At 41.8% G+C, this 25995-nt stretch overlaps 1 protein-coding gene across 2 annotated transcripts in view; it reads left to right on the top strand.

The window, feature by feature from the left end:
- Positions 1 to 25995, top strand: part of SP2353 — a 741117-nt gene that overhangs the window by 679703 nt on the left and 35419 nt on the right. For both annotated transcript variants that reach the window (XM_065231894.1, XM_065231886.1), the window contains 5 exons: positions 5048 to 5123; positions 5819 to 5971; positions 14378 to 16143; positions 18114 to 18215; positions 19369 to 19472. In XM_065231894.1, coding sequence (XP_065087966.1) covers positions 5048 to 5123; positions 5819 to 5971; positions 14378 to 16143; positions 18114 to 18215; positions 19369 to 19472 — 2201 coding nt within the window. The remainder of the gene's footprint in view (positions 1 to 5047; positions 5124 to 5818; positions 5972 to 14377; positions 16144 to 18113; positions 18216 to 19368; positions 19473 to 25995) is intronic.

Genomic DNA, 25995 nt, shown 5'->3' with positions numbered 1-25995 from the left:
ATTCACAAAAATTTCGCACACTTCCCACTTCCTGCGTCATCCTCAATCCGATTTATCCTTGCGATTTCAAACCAAAACATGCAAGGTGTCAGAAATACCGGGTTGCCGGGATGGGTATTTTATAAACAATCACAGCTTGCTCTATGACCGGTACAATCGGCACACCTGCGGCAGATTGACAAAAAATATGACCCAAGATTGCTGTGTGGAGTGACCTACCCCTTGGACAAACTGCATTTATAGCTGAAGTACCCATACGATGAGCGGACACTCGTTTCACTCGAGCGAACTTTTCTGAATTTTAGATCAACAACAAGGGGTGGTCACTCTACACACTTATTTTGCGCCAACATTTTTCTCAGTGTACCTCAGTGTGCCACAGCTGTATTGGCAGTGCCAAGAAGAAGGGGCCTCCCTTAGCTCAGTCGGTAAAGGCACAGCTACAAAGCAAGACCATGCTGGACGTGGCTGGGTTCGATTCCCGGTCCGGTCTAGGAATTTTTCGGGTTGGAAAATTTCTCGACTTCCTTGGGCATAGAGTATGATCGTACTTGCCACACAATTAAAGGGTGTCCACGATGAAATTGCCACACACAAAATTGATTCGCAAAATTCGAGTTTTCATCCGATTGCCATCAAATTTTCAGGAATTGAGAAATAACTATTAAACTTCATTTTACCATTTACTCGTATTTTATTTACAGTCCATACGCAAATGCCCGCACCTTGGCCTTAACCCTGGCCATAAGATTCTGCACAACCTGTGAATCAACCGTTTTTTGCATGTAAACCCATACTTTCTTCAGTTCCTCGACTGTCTTCACTACCTTAGGTCGTTTAAGAAGGTGCTGCTTCATAATCGCCCAGTACTATGTACGATGGGGCGGAGCTCCGGAGTGTTGGGAGGGTTGAACATTTTCGGCACGAAATTGACCTTATTGTCCGCATACCATTTCAGCACGTCCTTGGAGTAGTGGCATGAGGCCAAATCCGGCCAGAAGATTGTTGGGACGTTGTGGGCCTTCAGGAGAGGAAGCAGCCGCTTCTGGAGGCACTCTTTTATGTACACCTGTCCGTTCATCGTGTCCTGGGTCACGAAAGGTGCACTCCGCTTCCCGCACGTGCAGATGGCTTGCCAAACCAGGAATTTCTTCGCAAATTTGGACATCTTCTGAGTGCGGACATGCTCCGGAACGCTGAACTTATCCTTGGCCGTGAAAAACAGGTTGCCGGGGATCTGTTTGAAGTCGGCCTTCACATATGTTTCGTCGTCCATGATGCAGCATTCAACTTTCGTCAGCATGTTGAGGTACAACTTCCTGGCACGGGTTTTGGCGGACTTGTTCTGCTTCTCGTCGCGATTAGGGGCCTTTTGTACCTTGAACGTTCGAAGCCCAGCCTTAGTTTTGGCCTTCTGGACAAAACTTCGGCTTAGGTGCAGCTTCTTAGCCACATCCCTAACGGAGGCGTTCGGATTTCGGTTGAAGGCCCCAACTACGCGGTTGTGATTTTTGGTGTTGTACGGAATACTTTTTCCTTCACTTCTGGGCTTCCGATCGGTGGTCAACCGTTCCTCGAACCGCTTAATCACTCGCGACACCGTGGAATTCGCGATTCCCAACGTTTTAGCGATGGAACGATGCGAGAGATCCTTGTTCTCGTGATGAATGCGCAAGATTTTATCACGCACGAGCTGTTCTTTCGACTCCATTTCCGCGAGTTTTGATCACAGGACTTTAAAACTTGCAGGATGTAAATAATGCACTATGAACTAAATCCACCCAAATTTTCATTAAATTCTACCCAACGGTTAAAAAGTTAGAGCAATTTCATAGTGTGGCAATTTCATCGTGGACACCCTTTATACTAATGCAAAAATGGTACAGGCATCGAAAACTCTCAATTAATAACTGTGGAAGTGCATCTAAAACACTAAGATGAGAGCACGCAATAAGCTAATATGCGATTAGCAATAAGCTTGAAATGCGAGGAAGAAGAAGAAGAAGTCATTGAACTGACTTTTGTTTGCTTGTGAATAATGCCTTGTTTGGCAACCCGGTATTTTAACAGCTCTTGTTTTTGTTTTGATTTTCAATGTTTTCAAAAACATCAATCTTCGGCGGAAGGCCGACCACGCACAGCGAACGTCAATCATTAGTCAACCAGCCCTTCTGGGAGCCGGCGGAGGAAACGGTTTTGCACTGAATTTGCCACCGTCCGAGTATCATCCGTCGGAAAACTGGAAACCAACACCGGCCGGAACACACGTCGGACTGATGAAGGACGCACTGCTGACCTGAAACGGATCAGTCAACTTCATTCAACCGGCACAGCAACAGGGCGCAGTGATACGGGTTCGATAACAACACAGCCAACACCGATAAGCTGTTCAATCTGTTCTTCCTGTATGGAAATGTTGTCAGAATAAAGTTCCTGAAGACCAAAGAGGGTACCGCCATTGTCTAGATGGGAGACGCCATCGCAGTCGAATGTACACCCTGCCGAACAATTCGATCAGCTTCAAGGTCTACAGCACCTCCAAGAACAATCACCACCACCTGTCGCAAGTGCGAATGTTACCGCTGAAATCGGAAATTTTCTCCTCCGGATTGGTCGAGTTCCCGAGCGTATCATGAAGTGCAACCACAGCACGATCGCAAATGCACAAAATTCCCGTTCATTATGAAGCTATGCTTTTCCTCCTCCAAGTATATGAACGGTGCGTGGAGCAACGAGAATATCTAAAACACGTCAACTTTCTTTTTCTGAGAAAAAAAAAGAATTCTCCTTTTTCTGGGTAGTTAATGTTATGATTCGTAATTATAATTTCTTATTGTGTTAGTTGAAAGCGCAAATAGGAAGGAGACGGTCCTCCATCATTATATGTTGGACGATGGAATGGTTGGCACCGCTGCATCGCTAGTTCGTGTAGCCATGGCCTGAAACCTCGGTCAGGTCAAGATACCGTTGTCAGCTGTTCTTCGTCTGGGAAGAAATGTGGATGTGGGTGTAACGATTTTGAGAATCCATGGCGAGAGTTGGTGGAGATTTACGGTTGTTTTGAAAATAATTTGATTATATTGCGTGGCAACATCAATAACAAATTTTGACACATGCATACTGCGTAAACACAGAAAAAATTCAGTGTTGCCAGTAACTTTAAAGATCATAAAAATTGTAACCATGGGTGCCAAACAGCGTCAATGACGACGCCCGGGTGTGCCCAAGTTTGATTTTAGCACACTGTGTAGAGTGACCAACCCCTTGATCAACAGTAAAGGCCCAAGCGCAATGACAGCGGAAGCGGAATGGCAGCAGCAGTGGAAAAGCCCGATCTGAGTAAGCCTACTTGTCGGATTGAAAACTAATTAGAACCTGGGTCTGGCGGACTCGTAATGGATCTCGAACCAATTTGAACTGTCAAAGTGGAACCATTTTTTACTGTTCTTATAAGAGCTCATATGGAAGAAACAGATAAGGAGTATTGTAATCTGAGTAAAACGTAGTTGTTATTATTTTTTGAAACATATTCATAGTTTTGATGAACTGGGGTTTCCGGATCAATCTCGCAAAAAAATCAACCACGCGCGGCGCAAGAAACGATCCTTCGGAAAGCGAAATAAACTTCTCTTCACCGGTGTACTTGCAGTGTAGCTGCAAAACTTTGCGTAACATCGCATTTTAACTGCTTAGGAACTTTTATGAAAACCAAATATTCCCCCTTATTCTGCGAGTCACGTGACTCTCTCTCACCGGTGAGGTGACAATTGTCACCTCGTGTGAGGTGACTCTCCATGTAAATCAAATGGAGAGTCACCTCACACGAGGTGACTATTGTCACCTCACCGGTGAGAGAGAGTCATGTGACTCGCAGAATAAGGGGGATTATTGATACAGTAGAAAACCGCAAAATTCGACACGCGCCAATCGATTTTACTCTCAATCTGTACATAAAACATAACGTCGGACATAGTGCGCTGTATTTGTACAATTATGCGCCATAATGCACACCATGTCCGACGCTTTGTTGTTGTACAGAACGAGAGTAAAATCGAAAGTCGGGTATGGGGTTTTCCGGTGTCAAACGCGACCGACAATAACAACGAACTACAACAGACTACAACTACCAATCGATATTTCAAGAGAGTCACTCACAATCTTGCACACATTTGCTTTGTTTATCAATTTGACAACCGTTCGAACAGAGTAAAGCTTGCTGCAATGCGTCTTGGATAGTGTCTGAAGCTGGCTGCGATTCGACTTCGCCAGACCCAGGTTAGAACCAAATCGACTTCGGTTAGGCATCTTGATGTCATTTGTAACAACTGTCAAACTTGCCGTTTCCGGGCCGCTTCCGCCCACATTGCATTTAGGCCTTTAGTATAGAATTAACTTAACTGCTGGTCATCAAAGCAACCGAAATCATTGCAGCACTACTGTGTCAGTACAAATAATTCCATGATTGCCGTTATGGTTCAGGAAAAACGGAAACATCTTGATAATCAGTCCAAATTTTCCTCGCAAACTAGTTTGAGCAAATTACGTGTCTACCCGCACGAAAGTGAGTCGTTGGTGTTCGTCGGTTTGAATTCCCCTGCACAAGAAATGGATGACCTGGATGATGTCACATCACTGGAAAAATCATCGGAGTGTTCGGAAGGAAATTCCAACCCGTGCGCTATGGATTGCTGTTCAACCGACAAGGAGATGCAATCTATGGAAAGCATCGATGCTCGGAAATTTTCAAATGGATCTTCAGTAAATGAAACAGATCCGAAAACTGCTGATGAGCTTAACGAAGTCAGTTTTTCGACCATGAACACGCCAGGATCGTCGCGGCAATCATCATGCGATCAAATCAAGAGTCACACGGAGAAATACGACTTCTATTCGTAGTTTTAAAATTGTTTGAATGTATTTAATAAAAACAGATTTTCTCGTTCGGACGCCTCAATATGCCTTGTTGATGAGTTCTTCATTTTAGCATTCATCTTCATTCGTCGTTCCCAGTAATTAATTGTGACAATTTATATTCTTACACTTTCAGGAGTGAGTTCCCATTGTCTATGAGCCAGTGGCATACGATCAAAATTTCAAGGACATCAAGATTGGCAGTATTGAAGGTAGCATATCTTTTTCCTACAAACATTCCTAGAAATCCCGTTTACATTTGTGAGCCAGCTTTCCGGACGGGACTTGAAGTGATTCAATTAAGTTTCTATTATGTAATTATGCTCCTATTCCTTCCTTGACCCGTTATGCTCGTCTCAAGAGGGTTAGCTTCACTCTGTTCCGGAGGGAGAAAAACAACAACGATCCATATCCTTTTCCATTTTCATTGCCAACCATTACCGCTCGGGAATGCCTGCACGGCCGTTGAATCTCGATCACATTTGAGTTCATTTTACTCAAATTTGGCAAACGAATCCGACTCATATATGAGTCCCGTTCATTCAAATTCGCAAAAGGTTAGTTAAGTCATAGGATGAGCGAATTTTTGCTCAAATATGAGTGACATTTCCTCAAATCGGGAAACATCTTATTCAGTCAATTAGTGACCGTCATTGTTGACAATTTGAGTAAACGGAACTCATATTTGAGTGCGATTCATCGGCCGTGTAGAGCAATCATCAAATCTTTTCCATCTCTGACGACGATGGTGACATGGGAAATGTTCACTTTTTCAAATAAGCTTCATTGTTTTATCAATTAAATCTTTCCACCCTTCCTGTCGTGTCCCATCCCGAACAACATTTCCAAGATTCCACATCCTCCAAATGGGGGTAAAATAAATGTATATTTTGTTTCCGCATTGCAGATCGATCAGCTGCCAGAAGTGATGACGGTCTCACCGAATGGATTCTGGCATCTCTCCCTACCGCACAGCTTGTATCTGGGCGGAGTGCACAACATCCACACGCTGCCGATGAGCCTCAGGGATAAAGGATCCTTCGCCGGATGTGTACAAAAGGTAAGCACGGCGTCGTCTGGTTTTCTGTGCTTCTTTTGCTTGATTTTTATTGCTTTGATAAATGTACTGTGAAGGAGCAGTAGAAAAGCATCTTCACCGAGGGTGGGTGGGAACATAAAAGACTGGGTCACTTGAAGGGCGGCGGCGGACAGGAACGTGGGATAAAACTGCTTGTTTTTCGTGTTCGCTTCTTCGAGACACATCTTGGGGATTTTATGACTTTGTTCCGGCGGATTGAACTCCCCGGCAGCAAATGCAATTATTCCGCATCACAAACCGCCAACAGAAGCTTTGACTGCGGTGAGGTGGCGTGCTGCCATACTAGCTCCTTCAGTGGGGGGAGCAACTTTAGGACACCCCGAACTGGACAGCACTGTTATCAAATTTGTTGCTCATTTTACGAGAGTTGGCCTAGTTTAATTTTCTGTAAAATGGCACCATTTCCCGTTTTTTAGTGTTCATTAGCAGTTACGAGTGGATAGATTAACAGTAAGCGGTTAGCAGCTGAGATTTGTTTCAAGCATCTGTTTTATGTTATATTTTAACGATGAGCATTTGATTCATGATGTAATCGTCAAAGATTGTGGTTCCAACGCTTTTTTGATGCTACGTGTAGTCAGAAAAATGTGTGCTTTTTTGGTAAGCACCCTGACAATACACTTGACAAAGTGAAAATTTAGGCAAATTACAAAATAAAAGATTACATTTTTTCAACTAAATAAGCCAACCTTACTGTTACCACTGCAAGTTTGTCATTGATCTTATAAAGATTTAAATAACCTAACATTTTGTCAAATTACTCATAAGCAGGGAATCAAACATCTCTCAAACTGTCAAAAAATCAAACGATCAACGAGCATTGTCAGTAACGGCAAGTAATAGGTTTTTATTTTTTTCATGAAAAACTCCGTCTGCAATAGAGTAAATGATCATATAGTTAGTACACACTAAAAAAATCTGAATTTTACTGGTGATGTAAACATCCATGCATGCAAACATTCATGCATGTAAACTTCCTTTTCACGTAAACTAGCAGCTTGCAAGAAATGTTGCAAACAAAGGTGGAAAGTTGCATACAATATATGGAATATTGCATGACATGTCTCATAAATTTACACGATTTATAAAGTAAATTTGTATGATTTATGAGGCTCCATTTATATGCATCATAGTAACGGAAATTTACACTAGTTTTTTTTTAGCTGTGTAGCGTTAGGTTCCTATATTTACTTATGAAGTCTTCATAAAAAACTACTGGATTCCTCTTTACCCTAGCATTTACCCTACAGCTTGACGGAAACGGTGGAAAGAAATAGTGAAATTGTTTGCAAGCTTTACACGCAAGTTTTTTTTTTTGTAATTTTACCATTCCGATCAAGCTATGTCGACAACCTCAATTGTTACAACAAAGATTACAAGCAATTTTATCGTTTTCCTTTTACCGTTATATTCAAGCTATATTATATAGAGGTTGGTAGTCGGCGCAAGTGTTTTATTTTAATTGTTGGTTTATCTCTCTCTGTTTTGATTCCCTGCTCATAAGAATGATGACTTACAAAATGGCTGATAGACCACGTGGAATTCTAATCAATGAACCGTTTAGTCAAGCTGCTGCATGCATTTTCCATCAGATTTCACTGCTGTTGTTTGCGATGTCATGTAGCGGAAATTACGCATAATCTGTTTTCCATTAGTTGTTCACCGAGGACAGTTCATTATAAAAACCCATAAATCCCTTTAACGGATAACAGAATAGAGCACCTGACACTGCAAATCATGTCCGACACTGGACCTGTTCGAATTTGGCCACAAAACCACAGAACCGTTCAATTTTGGCACGATGAAAATAAAGTATTGGAGCCTTTGATGAAGCTCCTAGCATCGGCGCAACCATCGGTTAGTAAGAAATTTACAACTGACAAGAGAGTGAGAGCGAGCTTTTGCGCTCTCTTTCTGCATTACTCTCTTTGCCTGCAAACAGATATCCAAGTGCACAGTGAGAAATGCACGCCTTAGGCACCCATACGTCACAATTGTTCTACTAATTTAAATTCACACATTCAAACCGGTATGCAAGTATGGAAGAAGTATTAGTTTGTTTACTAAAATGAACTTTGCCCATTTTGTTATGGCAAGTTTTGCTATAAGAAATGCTCCTCGTTTTTATTAGCGAAATTCACATCGTAGGTTGATTAATTGCATAGGAAATCTGTTTGGCGCGGCATTGGTGACCACCAGTCGTATGAAATAGGTCAAAAACTGTCCAAATCCACCCATAACATTTTTTGTTTTGAATTTCTGTATGGCAAACAAATGAACTTTTCGTGAACATTAACGGCAAAGAACTCACCAACACTGGGAAACCGTGAGCTTCTGCCCACCAGTGATAAAACCATCTCGTACCAGACTGCTGTATCCGTGTTGCTCCCGTTTGACGCGTGATACAGGAAATACGTAACGCTTTGGGCCATGATTGTCTTCATAAATGGCAAGCCCATAAAGTTAAATCAGCCGGCGTCGGTGGTGTAGTGGTAAGCGTGACTGCTTTCTCACGCCAATGGGTCTGGATTCAATCCCAGTCGAGGTCGGTGGGATTTTTCTAAGGCATAAAAATTCCTGGTCACGTCTTCACGGAAGGGAAGTACAGCCGTTGGTCCCGGCCCAAGGGTGTTGAATGGGTGCGATATCCTACGCAGGTGTGGAAGCTGCTTTCCTGCACATTCGATTGCCGTCAGTGAATTGCAATAAATGTCCGTCGGTGATTGGCACTAGATTGCGGAACACAGACCGACGTTAAATAAAGGAATGGATTAAGTTAGATCTGAGCTCCCGACATGTCTTAAAGCACTTCGTACCTAAATCCTGCGCTTGAAACAAAGCACATATAAACAGATAAATGGATTCTAGTGAGCTTATACTCTATGCACTACTCTATAGACAAAGTATGAATACGAAATTTCAACTTGTCAATGTTTGTAACACTTCAATTAATTCCTAGAAGAAATGGCTGTCAGCCTCTCTCAATAGTATAACATTTCATGAACTTAAACAGTGATCAATGATTGCTATGAGTAGGATCGTTTTTTTTTTTTTTTTATTGTGATCAGCTGCACTTTGCCCCGTTTGCCGTTTAACATTCAACACTGGCTCACGGTGGTCCAAAATCAACGAAATCGTAAATTAAATTTCAAAATAAAACCTTTCGATTTTGGAATGGATCAAGTTTAACAACACTAAATTTTTGGGCTAGCCGGCGCCGGTGATGTAGTGGTAAGCGTGACTGCTTTCTCACCCGAATGGGCCTGGGTTCAATCCCAGCCGAGATCGGTGCGATTTTTCTGAGGCATAAAAATATCTGGTCACGTCTTCCTTCGGAAGGGAAGTAAAGCCGTTGGTCCCGGCCCATGTATGTTGATCCTTCGCAGGTGTGGAAGCTGTCTTCCTGCATATTCGATTGCCGTCAATGGATAGCAATCGATGTCCGTCGGTGGCACTAGATTGGATTAAATAAAGGAATGAAGAAATTTTTGGGCTGTTTGTCAAATTTGAATGGATACTGTATATGTATTTAAATTTGCATCCGAAGTTCTTCCGTGTTTTTAATAATCGGTTCAAAAAATACTTTCTTAATCCCGCCTCTAACAGGATCTATCACCGTTTTTATGAATGGGCTGGGGCTTATAAAGTATGTTTTGTGCCAAGTATTAAAAAAGGAGATAATTCGGATGTTAATGTTAGGGCATAAATACAGCCATTCCATATCAAAACGATATAGTGGTTCTCAGAACCTCTAAAAATTGGTAGTTTTGTTCCTTATCGCAAAATATTGGACCCTTATTTTTTTTTATTTTGTCATTAGGGTTCCCATTTCCATGCACGGAAACTAAGTCTAAAAGCAGTGGACTCTCTTCTGTGTTTGTCTTAATAACCTCTGATTGTCCTCAATATGCCGCTGAATGAAGGGCAATAAACGGATTGAGTGGATCGATAGGCAAAATCGCCTATACGCATCTGTAGGACAATAAAGAATCGTCTTCCATCTACTTGATCGCACAATTGGTTAAAAAGACAAGCTTCCAAATAGAAAGATGCCCCAATGAGTGAGGAGAAGAGCCCGCCCTTTATCAACGAAATATTATTAACAGGGGGATGGCATTCCCACTCTCTCTGTCCAAATCGTATCAATCGGGTGCTCTGTTGGACCCTCCCTTCCCTTGTATATGTATTTAAATGTTTATGTTATGTAAATGTTATATCTAATGAATCATCGAGTCGATTTTTTATGATTATTGTCAATCATACTTACATTTCGATGAAGATGATGCTACCTATTTTACCTTTTATGTGATACTTATCATCACAGAATCCAACTTTGAATCGTAAACCAGTTCCATTAATCCCTAAAGTACCAGGACGAACCATTTTTTTTTCAACAAACTCGTTCTCAACAATGCCTCACCCGATTTTCATAAACCTGGATTTTTATTCAAGGGATATAGTTGAACTAACTTTTGTCATAGGTACCACCCCCTCGTTCTTGGTAGATGTAAATATGTCTGTGTTTTTTGTATTTTTTTAACCTGTTTGATCAAATGTTTAAAATTTTCACGTGAATCGGTTGTCTGGTGAGGTATGATTAGTAAGAATGAATTTAGATATGTCCATAACGTATGGCTACGATATTATCGGTTCCGGGAGTCCCGGAAATCGCTTCTGTAGGACATAGAAATATCTCAGGCAAAAGTATCTTGTGGCATGTCAAATCATGTCAAATAGGTCGTATCAAGTGAATGAAGATGATTTGAGATGATTTTGGCCAGTTTGGCATCGGTTACGGAGCGTGGTTCTGTCAATTCCGGTGAACGGTTTGTTGGAATATAATTACATTGAGGTTATGATATCATATTATGCCAAAATGACCAGCTATGATCAATGAAATCAGGTTGTAGTTTATCTAATGACATTTGGGCACATTGGCATCGGTTCCGGGAAAGCCGTGGAACTCGGTTTTATATCTCACAGTAACATTCGCGGTATATTAATCATATTGCATATCAAATCATGTTAGCATGATAAGATAAGGTCAATGAAGATTATGGTCACATTGGTATCGGTTCCGGGATTCCAGAATTCCATTTCATAGATTCCGCAATACGATACGGTAAGCTATAATCATATTCATGAAAACCATATCAAGTGGTGGTTCCAATCACGACAAAAAAGTAGATATGCCTAATGAAAACAGTTTGAGATGAATCCTGTGACAAATGGCCTCATTGATATCGGTTCCTGTGATCCTGAAACTCAGTTCTTTAGGCTATAGTCATACTTGAGGCAAATGAATCATACTGCATATCAAATCATAGGATATGCCCATGAACGATTATTTCAGATAATTTCATTGTCATATAGACACATTGGCATCTGTTCCAATGCCTCCAGTATCTGGTTCCATAAATTCTGGATTATGACTAGGAATTATATCAAGACCAACAATTGAAATAGGCAGAACAACCAAACGTCCTGAACATGCATCAAATGCGTTCCCACTGTTCCATGTTGCTATATTGAGATTACTACCATTGAAACAGCGCCATCTCAAAAGGCTCAGAATTTACGATGTTTTTGAACAGCAGAACAGTTTGGTAAAATTTTCGAATGTTTCACGTAAGAAATCAGTAAAATTGACAATTTGTATATTTAATATATAAATGGGGTAAACTGAACAAAGTCTATACAAGTTCGGGATAAATTTGCTATTTAACTGATTTTAAAACTTTTACCAAACAGAACAGTTGTACAAAATGTATCGAACGGTGGAGGCCTGGATTAGTGTGCACCCAGCAACGTCCTGTAGATAGAACAGAATTTGAACTGTAGCATCAAAACAAGATCAGAGATTATTGACTTCTGTAAAATAACGCCACAATTCACTCACTAGGTAGCGCTAGTGAATATAGAAATAGCTCGCTTTTGACTTTCACAGAATATTATCCTTCCGATCCTGTCTGAATAAAAATATTGTGTACGGCAGACCTTTTAGAAAAGATAAATTCAAAAATTTCTTACTTTGTGGCCTGCAACGTGAGCAGCAAATCCTGATTGATAATTTTCTGTTTTTTTTTCCCCATTCCCTTTCTTGGAATTTTTCTGGTTGTCCGATATACATTTTAATCATACATATAACCGAATTCGATAGATCCAAAAGAATCGCTAGGTTAAATGAGTAATTACAATGCACAGTGGTCCATAATGCAGATTTAGGTGGAATGATATGATTTGGGCCTGAAATTGAAACTTTAGACTTAATATCTCTTCTACAAAGTTGTTCCTTTTAGTTAGGCCCTCATTTTTATGACAATGAATTCTAGGGTGGTTCTTATTATCATTAAAATCAAAAATCTAACTTTTTTGTATGAATAAATTAAGGTATATATTCTTCGGCAAAGTTATAACTGAGCTAATTTCAAGCAACTTTGTTGAAAAAAACTTTAATGTATCGATTAAGAACTATTTTCTTGAATTGAATTAGGGTGTCCCTAAAAAAACGGCATTTTAAAGGGCGTATGTTATTCTCAATAATATTAAAAAAAATGCTATTTTTAAAACTCGTATAAAATCAGTTTGAATTTATTCATATTTTTACTATATTTGGGTATATCTTTTTTAGTAGAAGAGATACAGACAACAAATTTTGCTATAAAACATTCGCCTTAAAGAGTTTAAAAGTCTCTAGATGATGACTTTCATAAGAAATTTGAAATAAAAAGTTAGTGCTAAGAAACTTTTTTTTCCAGGAACACCCTTAGTCAACTCCGCTAAAACGAGAACGTTAAGAGATAGAAAAAAATTATTTCCTACAAAGTTGATTAAAATTAACTTAGCTACAGCTTTGCTTCTATTTTGAAAAACAAAAAAGTTAGTTTTAAAAATCTCCTAATTTGAAGACCACTCTGACGTTTGCAAACACCAAAAGAAGGGAATTTTTAAGCACAAAAACTTCTTCGAAGACACTAAATGTCCAAATATTGAAACAATTTATTGTACTAGCACATTTTATTTAAATTTGTCATTAGAGTGGTCCTATGCAAACCATATTTTGCCAATAACTTTTTTATTTGAAATTTTTCATGATAGTCATCCTCTAGAGACTTTTAAAACTCTTTAAGACAAATGTTTTATACCATAATTTGTTGTCTGTATCTCTTCAAATAAAGAAGATATACCGAAATATATTAAAAACGAGTTTTAAAACTAACACACCTCCAATTTTTTCATATTATTGAAAATAACATACGCCCTTTCAAATGCCGTAAAATAACTTTTTTTGTTTTCCCCAACCAGAGATATTAACATTTGAAAAGGGCATATTTTTAGTAGAAAAACGTCAAAAACTCTTGATCGACGAAAGATATTGACAAGCTTTGTGCAGCAAAAATTTGAAGACAACTTTGCTGAGAAATTCAAGATAAGAAAACTTAAGCAAAACAACTGTTTTTTTTTAGAGACACCCTAGCTCAATTCAAGAAAATTGCTCTAAATCGGTAAATTTAAGAGATACAAAAAAGTTTTTTTTCAACAAAGTTGCTTGAAATTAGCTCAGCTACAACTTTGCCGAAAAATATATATCTTAATTTATTCAAACAAAAAAGTTAGATTGTTGATTTTAATGATAAAAAGAACCAACCTAGAATTCATTGTCATAAAAATGAGGGCATAGCTATAAGAAACAACTTTGTTTAAGAGATATTTAGTCTAAAGTTTCAATTTCAGGCTCAAAACATATCATTCCACCTAAATATGCATTCTGGACCATAGTGCAATGACAGCAAAATTTTACCTTGTTTTAAGGGGCAACCACGTAATCGTAAACCATGACACATTAGAGGCGAGAGAGGAGTATCAACGGTTTAAACACATTTCCAAGTATTAGTATAGACGATTCGAATCAGAAATTTCCCGAAACTCTGCACAGTTTTATATTCGTCTCGAAATTTCCTTGTAATATTCGGAATTCCCATAAAAATCTTCTCAGGATTTCGATTCCCTTGGCTTAGACAAAATATTGTGGAACCATCCACAGAATTCAACACCCTAGAAACTTCCTTGAAATTTTAATCAAAACTCTCAGGAAATTCTTCTCATAACTTTTTTGCTATATTAATTTGAGATGGACTAGGTATCTTTTTCACAATCGTCATGGAATTTTCCTAAAAAAAAAACAATAAAGTCAATCCTTAACATTCCTGAGAATTCACCTGAAGCAGCTTTACAGGTTTACAGCTGACTTGAAGTCGATAATTCTATAACTCGATAGCCCCTTCAATATCGAGTTAATGAACATTACACCGAAAAGGTATTGTAAAACTTTATATCAACTGAAGCATCTTTCTTTACTTCTGGCAGGTGGACATCAACGACCGCACCATATCGATTATCTCGGAGGCGCTCGGTGGTTCGAACGTGGAAAACTGCCCGCACGCTTGCGTTGCCCGACCGTGTGGCCCCCTGGCCAAGTGTGTACCGAATCTGGATAGCTACGAGTGCCAGTGCAATCCACAGAATAAGCAGTGCAACCAGGCGGAAGAGCTGCCATCGGAAGTGATTGAACAGCGTCAGCGGGTGTTGAAGCTACATCAGGTGCACCATCAGGAGGAGGATCTTCTGGATGAGCAACAGGAAGACGATGAGGACACGGTTACGATGGCTTCTACTACCGTCGGTGTGGACGCTGGCGAATTGGTGAAGGTGATCACCGGCGACGGAGGCAGCGGAGGAGATGATTACTATTATTATGAGTACGATGATGAGGACGAAGGTGTTGACCGAGGGGGCAAGGACTTGGCTAATGAGGATAGTGGTCGGGTGAAAGATAATGAAAAAATAACCACTGGGGTGGAAAGGCAACCAGCGGAAGTCACCACGCAGACCAATGATGACGGTGAAGATTACCAAGATGGTGAGGGAAAGGGTCAAACTGTGGATGATAACACCAGCTCAAATGGGGACGATAACGACCAACATTATGATGACACCGATTATAACGTCCAGGATGACGATGTTGATGCTGACAACGACGACAACGATGATGATGATGAATATAAATATGATGGCACTGGTTTACAATCGTCTGTGAAGAATGTGGAGCATTTTTTAAACCGTCACAATATTCGACAAGCCAAGAAGCAGCAGGACAAAGCACGCCAGAAGCTCGTAGGTTATGACCGAAAGATAAAACTGCAAGGTGGCGGCAAAGAGCGGAAGATCTCTACCACAAACCACGACGATGATGGCACTGGAAAGACCACAGATGGTCCGCGAGAAGAAAGCGACAGTTACGGTGGCTCAGAAGATGGATATAATAAAGATTATGATCACAACGGTGACAGAATACCGTATCGTCCCGATTTGGCGAAAAAGGCGGAAAATGAGCAACAGCAAAGGGTGAGGGCTCATAGGAAGCAACCGGAACGGGACGCCGACATTGATGAAATATTAATCGAAGAGATGAATAGAATAATGAAAAATAAAGATGATGATTTTGAAAGTGATGACACAAACGAGGATGGCACCGGTGGGTGGGGCTTTGAAATGGATGACGAAGAAATAAGACACACGGGAACCCCAGTGGGTGGTAGCATCGTTGACGGCCAGCAGAACGCAGTGGATGATGATGATGATGATAAGGAAAACGATGTTGATGGCATTCGCGACGAGGCTGACGTTGATGGAAAGGAAAACAACCGACGTCGTGATAAAAATACAAACTTTAGTAGGGGTGCAACTCAAATAACATCCAGCAGCAGCAGCAGCAGCAGCAGCAGTAGTAGTAGTAGTAGTAGGAGTAGAAGTAGGAGTAGGAGTAGCAGTAGCAGCAGTGGAAGTACAAACAACGACCGACAACGCCAGAGGCACTCGGACGAGGAGGACGACGTGTCCCGTAGTGTCAAGTACAAGAATAAATACTTCAGACGGTATCAGGGAGCGTGCTTTACCGGCACGGAAAGCTTCTTTCATTACAGCGATGCGGAGACGATGCGACGGGTGATCAGCTACGAAATTGATCTGAACCTTCGGTTTAAAACGCACTCCACGAACGGTTTGATACTGTGGACGGGGCGGCACAGTGCACTCGAGGGGGATGATTTCCTGTCGCTGGGAATTGAAAATGGGTAAGTAATACGATATGTTATTTACACAGCTTCTGCCAATTGATGACAATAATTGTTGGAAGGATAAGACAGGGACACAGGTTGGAAAGCAGGGTTGTTTAACAATTTTCAATCGGTTTTCCTTTACCTATGATTCAGTTTTACCCGGTAAGCCTAGATCAAACAGTATAAGACTGATTCTTTTCAAATCGATGATTTTCCCCTTTTGTACCACTGTGCTCGGCTAGCCAGCAACGAGACGACGAAGTACGCTTGTCGATCGATTTCATCCCAACTGGGACTGATGTAGTATATAAAGGGTGTTACCATCAAAATTTGGTCAAACAGGAATGCGTGTAAATTGTTTAATATTTTATTAACAAATCAAATTATTTTTGATTTGTAAGTTCAATTATTATAAAACACATAAAAAATATTCAGCTAAGTTAAGACCCTATCAAAATTGCCGGGTCTTTCGTTTAACTGCTGCCATCGCTTCCAACCGTTTTTTTTGTGGTGTAATTCAGGTTCCGATTGGCGACGGCTAAATATTTTTCGATTGGGCGGAGCTCTGGCGTATTGGGAGGGTTCTTGCTCTTGGGCCCCACCTGCACGTTGTTGGTGGCATACCACTCCATGGCCTTATTTCCGTAATGGATGCCAATTCCATCCAAAACAGCACGGAACAATCGTATTGCTGCAGGAAACGCAGCAGACGTTTTTCCAGACACTCTTGTTTGCTTAAATATCCTGGTTGATGGGCCCGGTTACAACGAAAATGTCGCTTTTCAAGTCACAGGTACATATAGCCTGCCAAACTAGATATTTTTAGCGAACTTCGACAGTTTCAGTTTTGCTTGAAAATGAGTTGCCCAGAGCGTAAAATTATTGACTGCCTAGGCTGAGTGTGAAATCACTGCACTATTCAATCCATTGCTCTGTGCAGACCGTTTGTACCAAACGGTAAAGGACGAGGCAATAAAAGAGCCAACAAAAACATTCAGTCATTCACGAGCAGGCGACGCACACCGCTTGCCTTCGTTCACACAGCATGTAATTGAGTCATTTTTCCATAGAAAATGGACGCTCAGTCATTCAAAACAAACATTGGGTACCATAACGGTAGAATAAACGTGTTGACTTAGCTACTGACTGAGTGCTCGGCTGTCAGTGACTCGTTTACCACTCAATCATTCAGACTCTCACGAGGCAGTGAATGATGAGGCAGATGGCACTTCATATTCATATCAAAATGACTTAATGAACCTGACTGTTTTGCGCACTGGTGTTGCACCTTACCCCTTCCGATTGCCGCATAAAACTCCTGCCCAGGAAACCGTCTAAATTCTGCCTTGACGTAGGTGTCGTGCGAGTAGTTCGGATTTTTGCGTTGCTCGTGGAAAAATTTGATGCGTGACTCTGCTTGCTTGGATGGCATTGTGATAACTGAAGAACAATTGTCAAAATCAAAATAGAGGCACATACCTACAAAATGAGGGGTGTTCAGGTTTTTTGAATGCTCGAAAAGAAATGCGTCAAGTTTAAGTCGACCAAATTTTGATCGTAACACCCTTTGATATCTCGATTGAAGGCAGAGAAAGGCTATTATTTTTCCCTAATCCCAACGCTCAAACCTTCTTCTTTCGGCTTCCATCAGCAGCAGCTGTAGCAGCTCACACCTGCCCTGGTTTTTTTTTTCATTGCTCCAACATTGATAAGAAGCCATTCCGTGCCGCAGATACCACTTTATGATTCGCAAGTGAACGCGCACCGAGCATCATCCTCAGATATCGTGATTTGAATGATCAAATATTTAACTTTGGCTAACGAAGTGTAGAAATGAATCAGAGTTGCTGCTGGTGATTAAATGTTTGAAGTGAGATTGATTTACCCCGCGATTGGTTTAGAAGAAGACTGGAGAGTCGCAAATAGCGGCGAATAATTATGGCAATGAATGATTTTTTTTATGTGCTGTTCATCTTCACTTCCAGCTATCTCCATCTGCGATACAACCTGGGGTCAGGTGAGGTGAACATCAAATACAACTCGACCAAAATCAGCGACGGGCTGTGGCATCGTGTGAGAGCCTTGAGGTAAGAAAAACAAACAATTTCATTTTATGGGCCTGGGAGATCCGGACCGGATGTGCGATTTTTTTTTTCTCCTAGCTTATTTTTCACGTCGCTTCCGGTCACCGACGACGCAAGTAAACTCCCTCGCAAGAATGTGCAAAGATGAGAAAAATTATCATAAAAATAATCAGAAAAGAAAATGTCTTTCCAACCTTTTCCCCGGCGTGTGGTGTCAGGTCAGACTTCTATGGCTGCGAAGCGGCACGTGTGTCGTCGGGATTTTCGTTTACGGATTTGCTGTGGGCTACGATGGGATCAGGAATTTCGTTAAATTATAACAAAACATACTTTGCAGGAACATCTTGCCGGCATGAAAACACTTTCACCACTGGAGAGTCCCATTGAGTTATGCTATATATCTTACTTCTTTCGTTTGGCACCAAAAACACCACTTCGTAAATATTCCGGTTATCGTTCGAGGGAATCCATTCCAAGAAACCGCACTTAATTCTCGGCAAATCGGAAAATCGTACACCCAGCATAATCCACCCAACCCACAGTTTAACCGTGCTTCTATCCTAAGTGCTTCCGCGACCGCAGTGGATTTAATATTCAAATTCTGCTTTCGCACCACGACGTGCCTGGTGGTTTGCTTTCAGTAGTAGTGTTGGAAATTTCCCAGCACACCCCACCCATCAACCTACCTAGGTCTGGAAAACTAAAACTGAGAAACCATTTTCCCTCTAACGCCTTTTCCCGTCGACATTGAATCGATTGGCACCTGGATCCGGGTGGACTCATGCTCCATGTAGACATAAGAGGTACCGTGAAGCTTGCCACGTTTCGTGACGCGTTCCACGAGAAGAGACCACAGGATGTATGCACGTGGAGGGCGGGGTTCCGGGTATTGTTTTTTCTCTAACATGGAAAGCTATTTTCCATGAATTATAAATCAATCAATCAAGTGTGGGCTGGGGCAAGAGTATGGAGCACATTGGATATTCAGGAAAAGTCGACTACCAATCGGCGGTAATACGGTGGAAAGAAAAAAAATCGATACCTACCCCTGTTTGCCATTAGCGACCGATTCGAAACTTTGCTGTCCTTTCCTACTGGGTTGGGTTTACGTGTCGGGTATTTTCCGTTTCCTAACGATGTGTTTTGTTTTCCACAGGAACTCCCAGGATGGTACGCTGAAGGTGGACGGCGGAAAGCCTATCTCGCGAAGGTCCCCGGGCAAGCTGAGACAGCTCAACACAGACACCGGACTGTATGTCGGTGAGTGAAACTTTTTTTTTTTTTTTGTACCATATTTAACTTGCTATCCTATTAAAGCCGACAGTGGTATGCAAAAAAAAAGCGAATGTACCTAAACCAATATTCTACAAAAGCAGCTTGAACAATTCGATTACTTAACTCGCGTATGGAATGGTTGAAGATTTAAAGGAAATTGAAGTTATTGATCAAAAAGAAAACAAAAGTGTTCCGTTTTGGTTGTATCGTATGAATGTGCAGTCGAATTTATGATTATGCTACCTCATGTACTCACTCTCGAACACTAAAGCGTGTTTGCAAATTAGAGAAATGATTAATTTTCTTGATTGAATTTGTCATTTGATTCTGGCAGTTTCTAGCTGATTTTCTGATTGAAACCATTAAATCATCATTTGATCGAATTTCAGAGTTGCTCAAAATATCCAAAGTAATTTAAACATCTCAGACGAATTTGCTCGAAACGTTCAAAATTGTATTATTTATATCACATATCCCAAGTAACAGTTAAGATTTTATGAGGCTTCGGTAGGTTATAACTTAGACTTGTAGAATCCTATAAAATCTTTATTAAGCTTATTTAAAACGCATGATCAATGATTTTCTACCTGGTAACATAACACATTCAGTATTGCCTCAGTATATCTTCCACCGTGAACAGCGATTTCTCGTCAAAGTTTCTCGGATATCTGCACGGCTATGCCGGTGCCACGGTTGATCTTCGGATTTTAAATCTCACGGTACAGGCTGGGGGGAACTGTACGACGGATAACCGCTCAACCTTGATATACGACATGTGCGATTTCTTCAAAATGACAATTCTGAACACCGGGGAAGCAACACGAGTAGCCAAACCTCCAGCAAAAGTAAGCAGATTAGACCTCTCACTTTGTTCGAGTTCAGTATCGTTGGATTGCTCGTGGAAAGTAATTCAAGATCCCTGCGGTAGTGACCATTTGCCAATCAAAATTTCTATTGCCAATGGTTCATCTTCTACTCGTTCGGTCGACATCGCGTACGATCTTACGAAAAACATTGACTGGCGAAAATTCGCGACCGCGGTTCTTAATGCCAGTCAATCGGTTGACGTACTTCCTCCGCTGGACGAGTACTCCTTTCTCGCGCGTCTTATCATCGATTCTGCGCTGCGAGCACAGACGAAACGTGTTCCGGGAGTTTCCGTCCGCAAGCGACCTCCCACCCCGTGGTGGGATAAGGATTGCACCGACGCGAACAGCGAGAAGTCCACCGTGTTTAAACGCTTCCGCAAACACGCCAAGGTCGGGGATTTCGAGTGGTACTCCGACCTCGAGAAAACTTTTAAGGACTTAATTAAAGCAAAAAAACGCGGTTACTGGCGTCGGTTCGTCGATGGTTTGTCGCGAGAGACTTCCATGAGAACACTCTGGAATGTCGGCAGGAGAATGCGAAACGCGTCACCACCGGTTAACGAAGACGTGGAATACTCAGACAGTTGGATATTCAGCTTTAGTCTCATGTAACAATTCAGCTCCAGGAGTGGATAGAATCAAGTTCAACTTGCTAAAAAAAAGTCTCCCAGACGTCGCGAAGAGACGCTTGTTGAACTTATTCAATCAATTTCTGGAGCACAACATTGTTCTGGATGACTGGAGACAAGTAAGAAATATCGCCATTCGAAAACCCGGTAAACTCGCGTCAAATTATAACTCGTACCGTCCCATCGCGATGCTGTCCTGTATACGGAAATTGTTGGAGAAAATGATTCTTTTTCGTCTAGAAAAATGGGTCGAGTCGAATGGTGTACTTTCAGATACGCAATTTGGATTTTGGAGAGGCAAAGGAACGAGCGACTGTCTTGCGTTGCTTTCAACTGAAATTCAACTGGCCTATGCGCAAAAACAGCAAATGGGTTCAGTTTTCTTGGACATTAAGGGGGCTTTTGATTCTGTTTGTATCGACGTCCTTTCGGATAAACTCCATGATAGTGGGCTTTCACCAACTATTAACAACTATTTGAGCAACTTGTTGTCTGTGAAATATATGAGCTTCTCTCATGGAAACTCGACAAGTTCACGAATTAGTTGCATGTGTCTCCCCCAGGGCTCATGTTTAAATCCCCTTCTTTATAATGTTTGTGTATAAGACGGAACTGCAAGGACCATTGCAAGATACCTTAGACAATTTGTCTACTTGGGCTATGAAGCTGGGTATCGAATTCTCTCCGGAGAAAACTGATTTGGTTGTTTTTTCTAGGAAGCATCATCCTGCACAGTTACAGAACAATCACTCAAAGTATATCTTTCAAGTATTTAGGTGTCTGGTTCGATTCCAAAAGCACGTGGGGAAAACATATTGCGTACGTGAAACAAAATATGCCAACAAAGAATCAATTTTCTTCGTACAATTACCGGAACTTGGTGGGGAGCACCCCCGGAAGATCTGATCAGCGGTAGCTGCTGCTTTCAATCCGCGGCAAAAACACACATCCTGAAGCTGCAACGGGTTCAATACCGTTGCCTCCGAATTGCGCTTGGCTGTATGCACTCGACGCATACGATGAGCCTCGAAGTACTCGCGGGTGTTCTCCCACTGACAGATCATTTCGCGGAACTGTCCTTCCGGTTTCTTATCCGTTGTGAAGTAATGAATCCATTGGTAATAGAAAACTTTGAGAAGCTGCTCGACAGAAATCCTCAAACAAGATTCATGAGTCTCTATTGCGAGTACATGACGCTGGAGATTGGCCCTTCTTCATTCAATTCCAATTGTGTTTGCCTTCAAGACTTTTAAAGATTCTCTGTTTATTTTGATCTGACCATGTTGCAAGAAATCCGTGGAATACCAGATCACCATCGGTCGATGGTTGTTCCCTTAATTTTTGCAAACAAGTACCACCATGCCAGTAGCAATAGGAGTTTTTCACAGATATCCCAGACAACCAGAATGCACGTACATATATTCAAAGGTATTTTCGTGATATACAAACATATATACAAACGAACAGTTCGTATAGAATGCAAATAAATGGCTTATACGTACAAAAGTGGAGGCCATATACGTGCAGATTTTAAATTAATTTTAAACGAGTTGATTTAACATCATACACGATTTAATCTTCTTCTTCTTCTTCTTCTTCTTTTTCTTCTTCTTCTTGGTCTTCTTCTTCTTCTTCTTCTTCTTCACATTTCAAGCTTATTGCATATCGCATATTAGCTTATTGCGTGCTCTCACCTTAGTGTTCTAGATGCACTTCCACAGTTATTAATTGAGAGCTTTCGATGCCTGTACCATTTTTGCATTGGTATAATTGTGTAGCTAGTCCAATCATACTTCTATGCCCAGGGAAGTCGAGAAATTTTCCAACCCGAAAAATTCCTAGACCGGACCGGGAATTGAACCCAACCACCTGCAGCATGGTCTTGCTTTGTAGCTGCGCCTTTACCGACTGAGCTAAGGGAGGCCCACGATTTAATCTGTAATAACAAATTCATTTTGAAAAGTCTTATGATGTAATCCGATTTAATTTGGGATACAGTACGACGGAAAAATGAGTCATCGCATATAGGTCGGAAATTTGCATTCTATACGATTTAACCGATTTAACTTAAACATAATGCGAAGTATTCCATTCTTATATGCAATTTTGACTTAAACTGTAGCAATTTACGATACTGTGTGTACATTGTTATACGATTTCTGGTTGTCTGGGAGGTCAACTGTAAACGCTTCCACTGGATTTGGAGTATTCAACGAATATGTTGCGGAATTAGCAGCCATATTTTACGCAGTAGAGCAAATTGCCTCACTACCCTCTGACCATTTTTTCATTTATACGGATAGTCTTAGCTCATTGGAGACTATTCGTTCAATGAGGCCGATGAAGCACTCCTCGTATTTCCTGCCTGAAATACGATCTAAACTGAGTGCCTTATCTAACTGCTCCTAAACTTTCACCTTAGTTTGGGTCCCATCTCATTGCTCAATTCCGGGTAATGAGAAAGTGGACTCGCTAGCTAAGGTGGGCGCTATGTAAGGCGATATCGGCCTTTGCGGAATTTTTCTTAGTTACCCGTCAGCAAGTCCTCACCAACTGGCAACAAAAATGGAATGAGAGTGATCATTCTATTCTCCCACAGGTATTGAACAAGCCGTGGTTCAAAGGATTGGACATGAGGCGTGACTTTATACGTGTCATGTCAAGGTTCATGTCCAATAACTACTCGTTAGGCTCGCATTTCTTTCGAATCGGGCTCGCAGGCAGCAATTTGTGCGCTTGTGGTAGTGGTTATCACGAGATCGACCACGTGCTTTGGTCATGCACCCTCCATTGTGTTGCTAGATTCGAGTTATCCGTATCCCTTAGGGCCCGAGGAAAACAACCTTTGCGGCCCGTTGGAGCCATCTTGGCGAGCGAGATCTCGACTATTTAAAATTAATTTATGTGTTTTTTAATACGAATAGATCTCAAGATTTAGTAGTTAGTATCATCTCGTGTTCTCGAAGTTGTTAGCTCCTCGTCGGTGTACCCCCATGTTTGGCTTTATCGTCAGTATGTCGCTTAGTTCGAGATCAAGAGCACATTGCTCTCAAAACCCTGTGTTGTCAATCCCTTTCCTGACATCCAATTTCAATTGTTACCCCTAACCTCGACATAGCCGCGAGTAATCGGCCCCCGCTTTACTAACGTTAGTTTTATGTAAGTTTGTAATCTAAACACTGAATATCGGCTCCGCAAAGCTTTAGCAAATGAGCCTGGAAAAATAAACGCATTATAAAAAAACATAACAAATTAAAATTTCAAATCCTAGATCGTGTGTGTGTGTGTCTGTGTGTGTGTGTGTGTGTGTGTGTGTGTGTGTGTGTGTGTGTGTGTGTGTGTGTGTGTGTGTGTGTGTGTGTGTGTGTGTGTGTGTGTGTGTGTGTGTGTGTGTGTGTGTGTGTGTGTGTGTGTGTGTGTGTGTGTGTGTGTGTGTGTGTGTGTGTGTGTGTGTGTGTGTGTGTGTGTGTGTGTGTGTGTGTGTGTGTGTGTGTGTGTGTGTGTGTGTGTGTGTGTGTGTGCGTGTGTGTGTGTGTGTGAGTGTGAGTGTGTGTGTGTGTGTGTGTGTGTGTGTGTGTGTGTGTGTGTGTGTGTGTTTTTTTTTTTTTTTTTTTTTTTTTTTTTTGGCAACGAGGAAACCTTCAAAAAGGCCATCGTGCCACCGCTTGACGACTGGGCGCACAGTCGCGGTGACACGGTGTGTGGGATTCTTACCGCACTAAAACCTACTTAGACGCCTTGCCCTTTTCCCCCGGAACCACTTGTCGTATTACTTCGGAGGGGGCCGTGCATTACGCACCTCACTTTACCTCAGATAATTGGCGCTTCCAGTTCGCTGATCGTCTCTCCAATTTGTGAGCCATTTATCTCCCAGCGTCACGTTCTACTCGGTTATCCCTGGTGGTGGATACAGCCTACTCTGACGGAGAGTTCTCCCGGCTTCGGCTTTCAGTTCGCACTTGTGTGAGCACATTACTACTTTCTAGTTGGTCTTCCCGCCATTTTCGCTGCAGCGCTGACATGATCTGCGTTACTGCTCTGCTGACGGCGTTAAAGGTGCCCTCCTCTCGACACATTTCTTCGACGACATTCTCCGTGCTAAGGGCGAGCATATCCTCTCGCACATCATCAAATCTAGGACATTCGAAGACCACGTGCTCTGGTGATTCTTCCACATTCCCACACTCCGGACAGAAGGGTGACGTTGTGTGTCCGAACCGATGCAGGTACTTCCTGAAGCAGCCATGACCAGACAGGAACTGCGTCAAGTGGAAGTTGACTTCTCCATGCTTCCTGTTCACCCAGGTCGAAAGAGTCGGTATTAGCCTGTGTGTCCATCTACCGTTCTCTGCTGCATCCCACTCCTGCTGCCACTTAGCCATCGACTCCGTTCTCACCATTTTTCGTACTCCTCTGGTTTCTCTCGTCATATAGCACTCGTAGTCCTCCGCCAAGGTGATGCCGATTGGGATCATACCGGCGATAACGCATACTGCTTCCGTCGAAATGGTTCTGTACGCACTCACGACTCGCATGGCCATGAGCCGGAACGTACTGCTCAATTTCCTTTGGTTCTGCTTCGTTTTCAGCGCTTCAATCCAGGCTGGACCTCCGTACCTTAGTATTGATGAGGAAACACTAGCCAGAAGACGTCTCTTGCTGCTGCTTGGACCAGAATTGTTCGGCATGATTCTGGCTATTGCGTTGATGACCTTCGTCGCCTTCTCGCAAGCATATTCGATGTGGCTATTAAAGTTTAGCCGGTCGTCGATCATCACTCCCAGATACTTAAGCATGCGCTTCGAAGCAATGGTGTGCTCTCCAACGGTAATCTCTGCCCGCTGCACTGCTTTGCAGTTACTGACCAACATCACTTCTGTTTTGTGGTGGGCTATCTGCAGCTTCGCTCCTTGCATCCAGTTACCAATCGTATCTATCGCCTCAGCCGCCAACATTTCCACTTCTTCCAGCGTCTCACCGGTTACCGTCAAGACGACATCGTCCGCAAAG

This window comes from Ochlerotatus camptorhynchus, unplaced genomic scaffold (assembly GCF_037179485.1).
Source record: "Ochlerotatus camptorhynchus isolate MF236.1 unplaced genomic scaffold, CSIRO-AGI_Acam_v1.1 ptg000035l, whole genome shotgun sequence".
Taxonomy (NCBI): domain Eukaryota; kingdom Metazoa; phylum Arthropoda; class Insecta; order Diptera; family Culicidae; genus Ochlerotatus; species Ochlerotatus camptorhynchus.
Note: the sequence above shows the minus strand (reverse complement) of the source record. Positions and strands in the feature narration are given on the sequence as shown.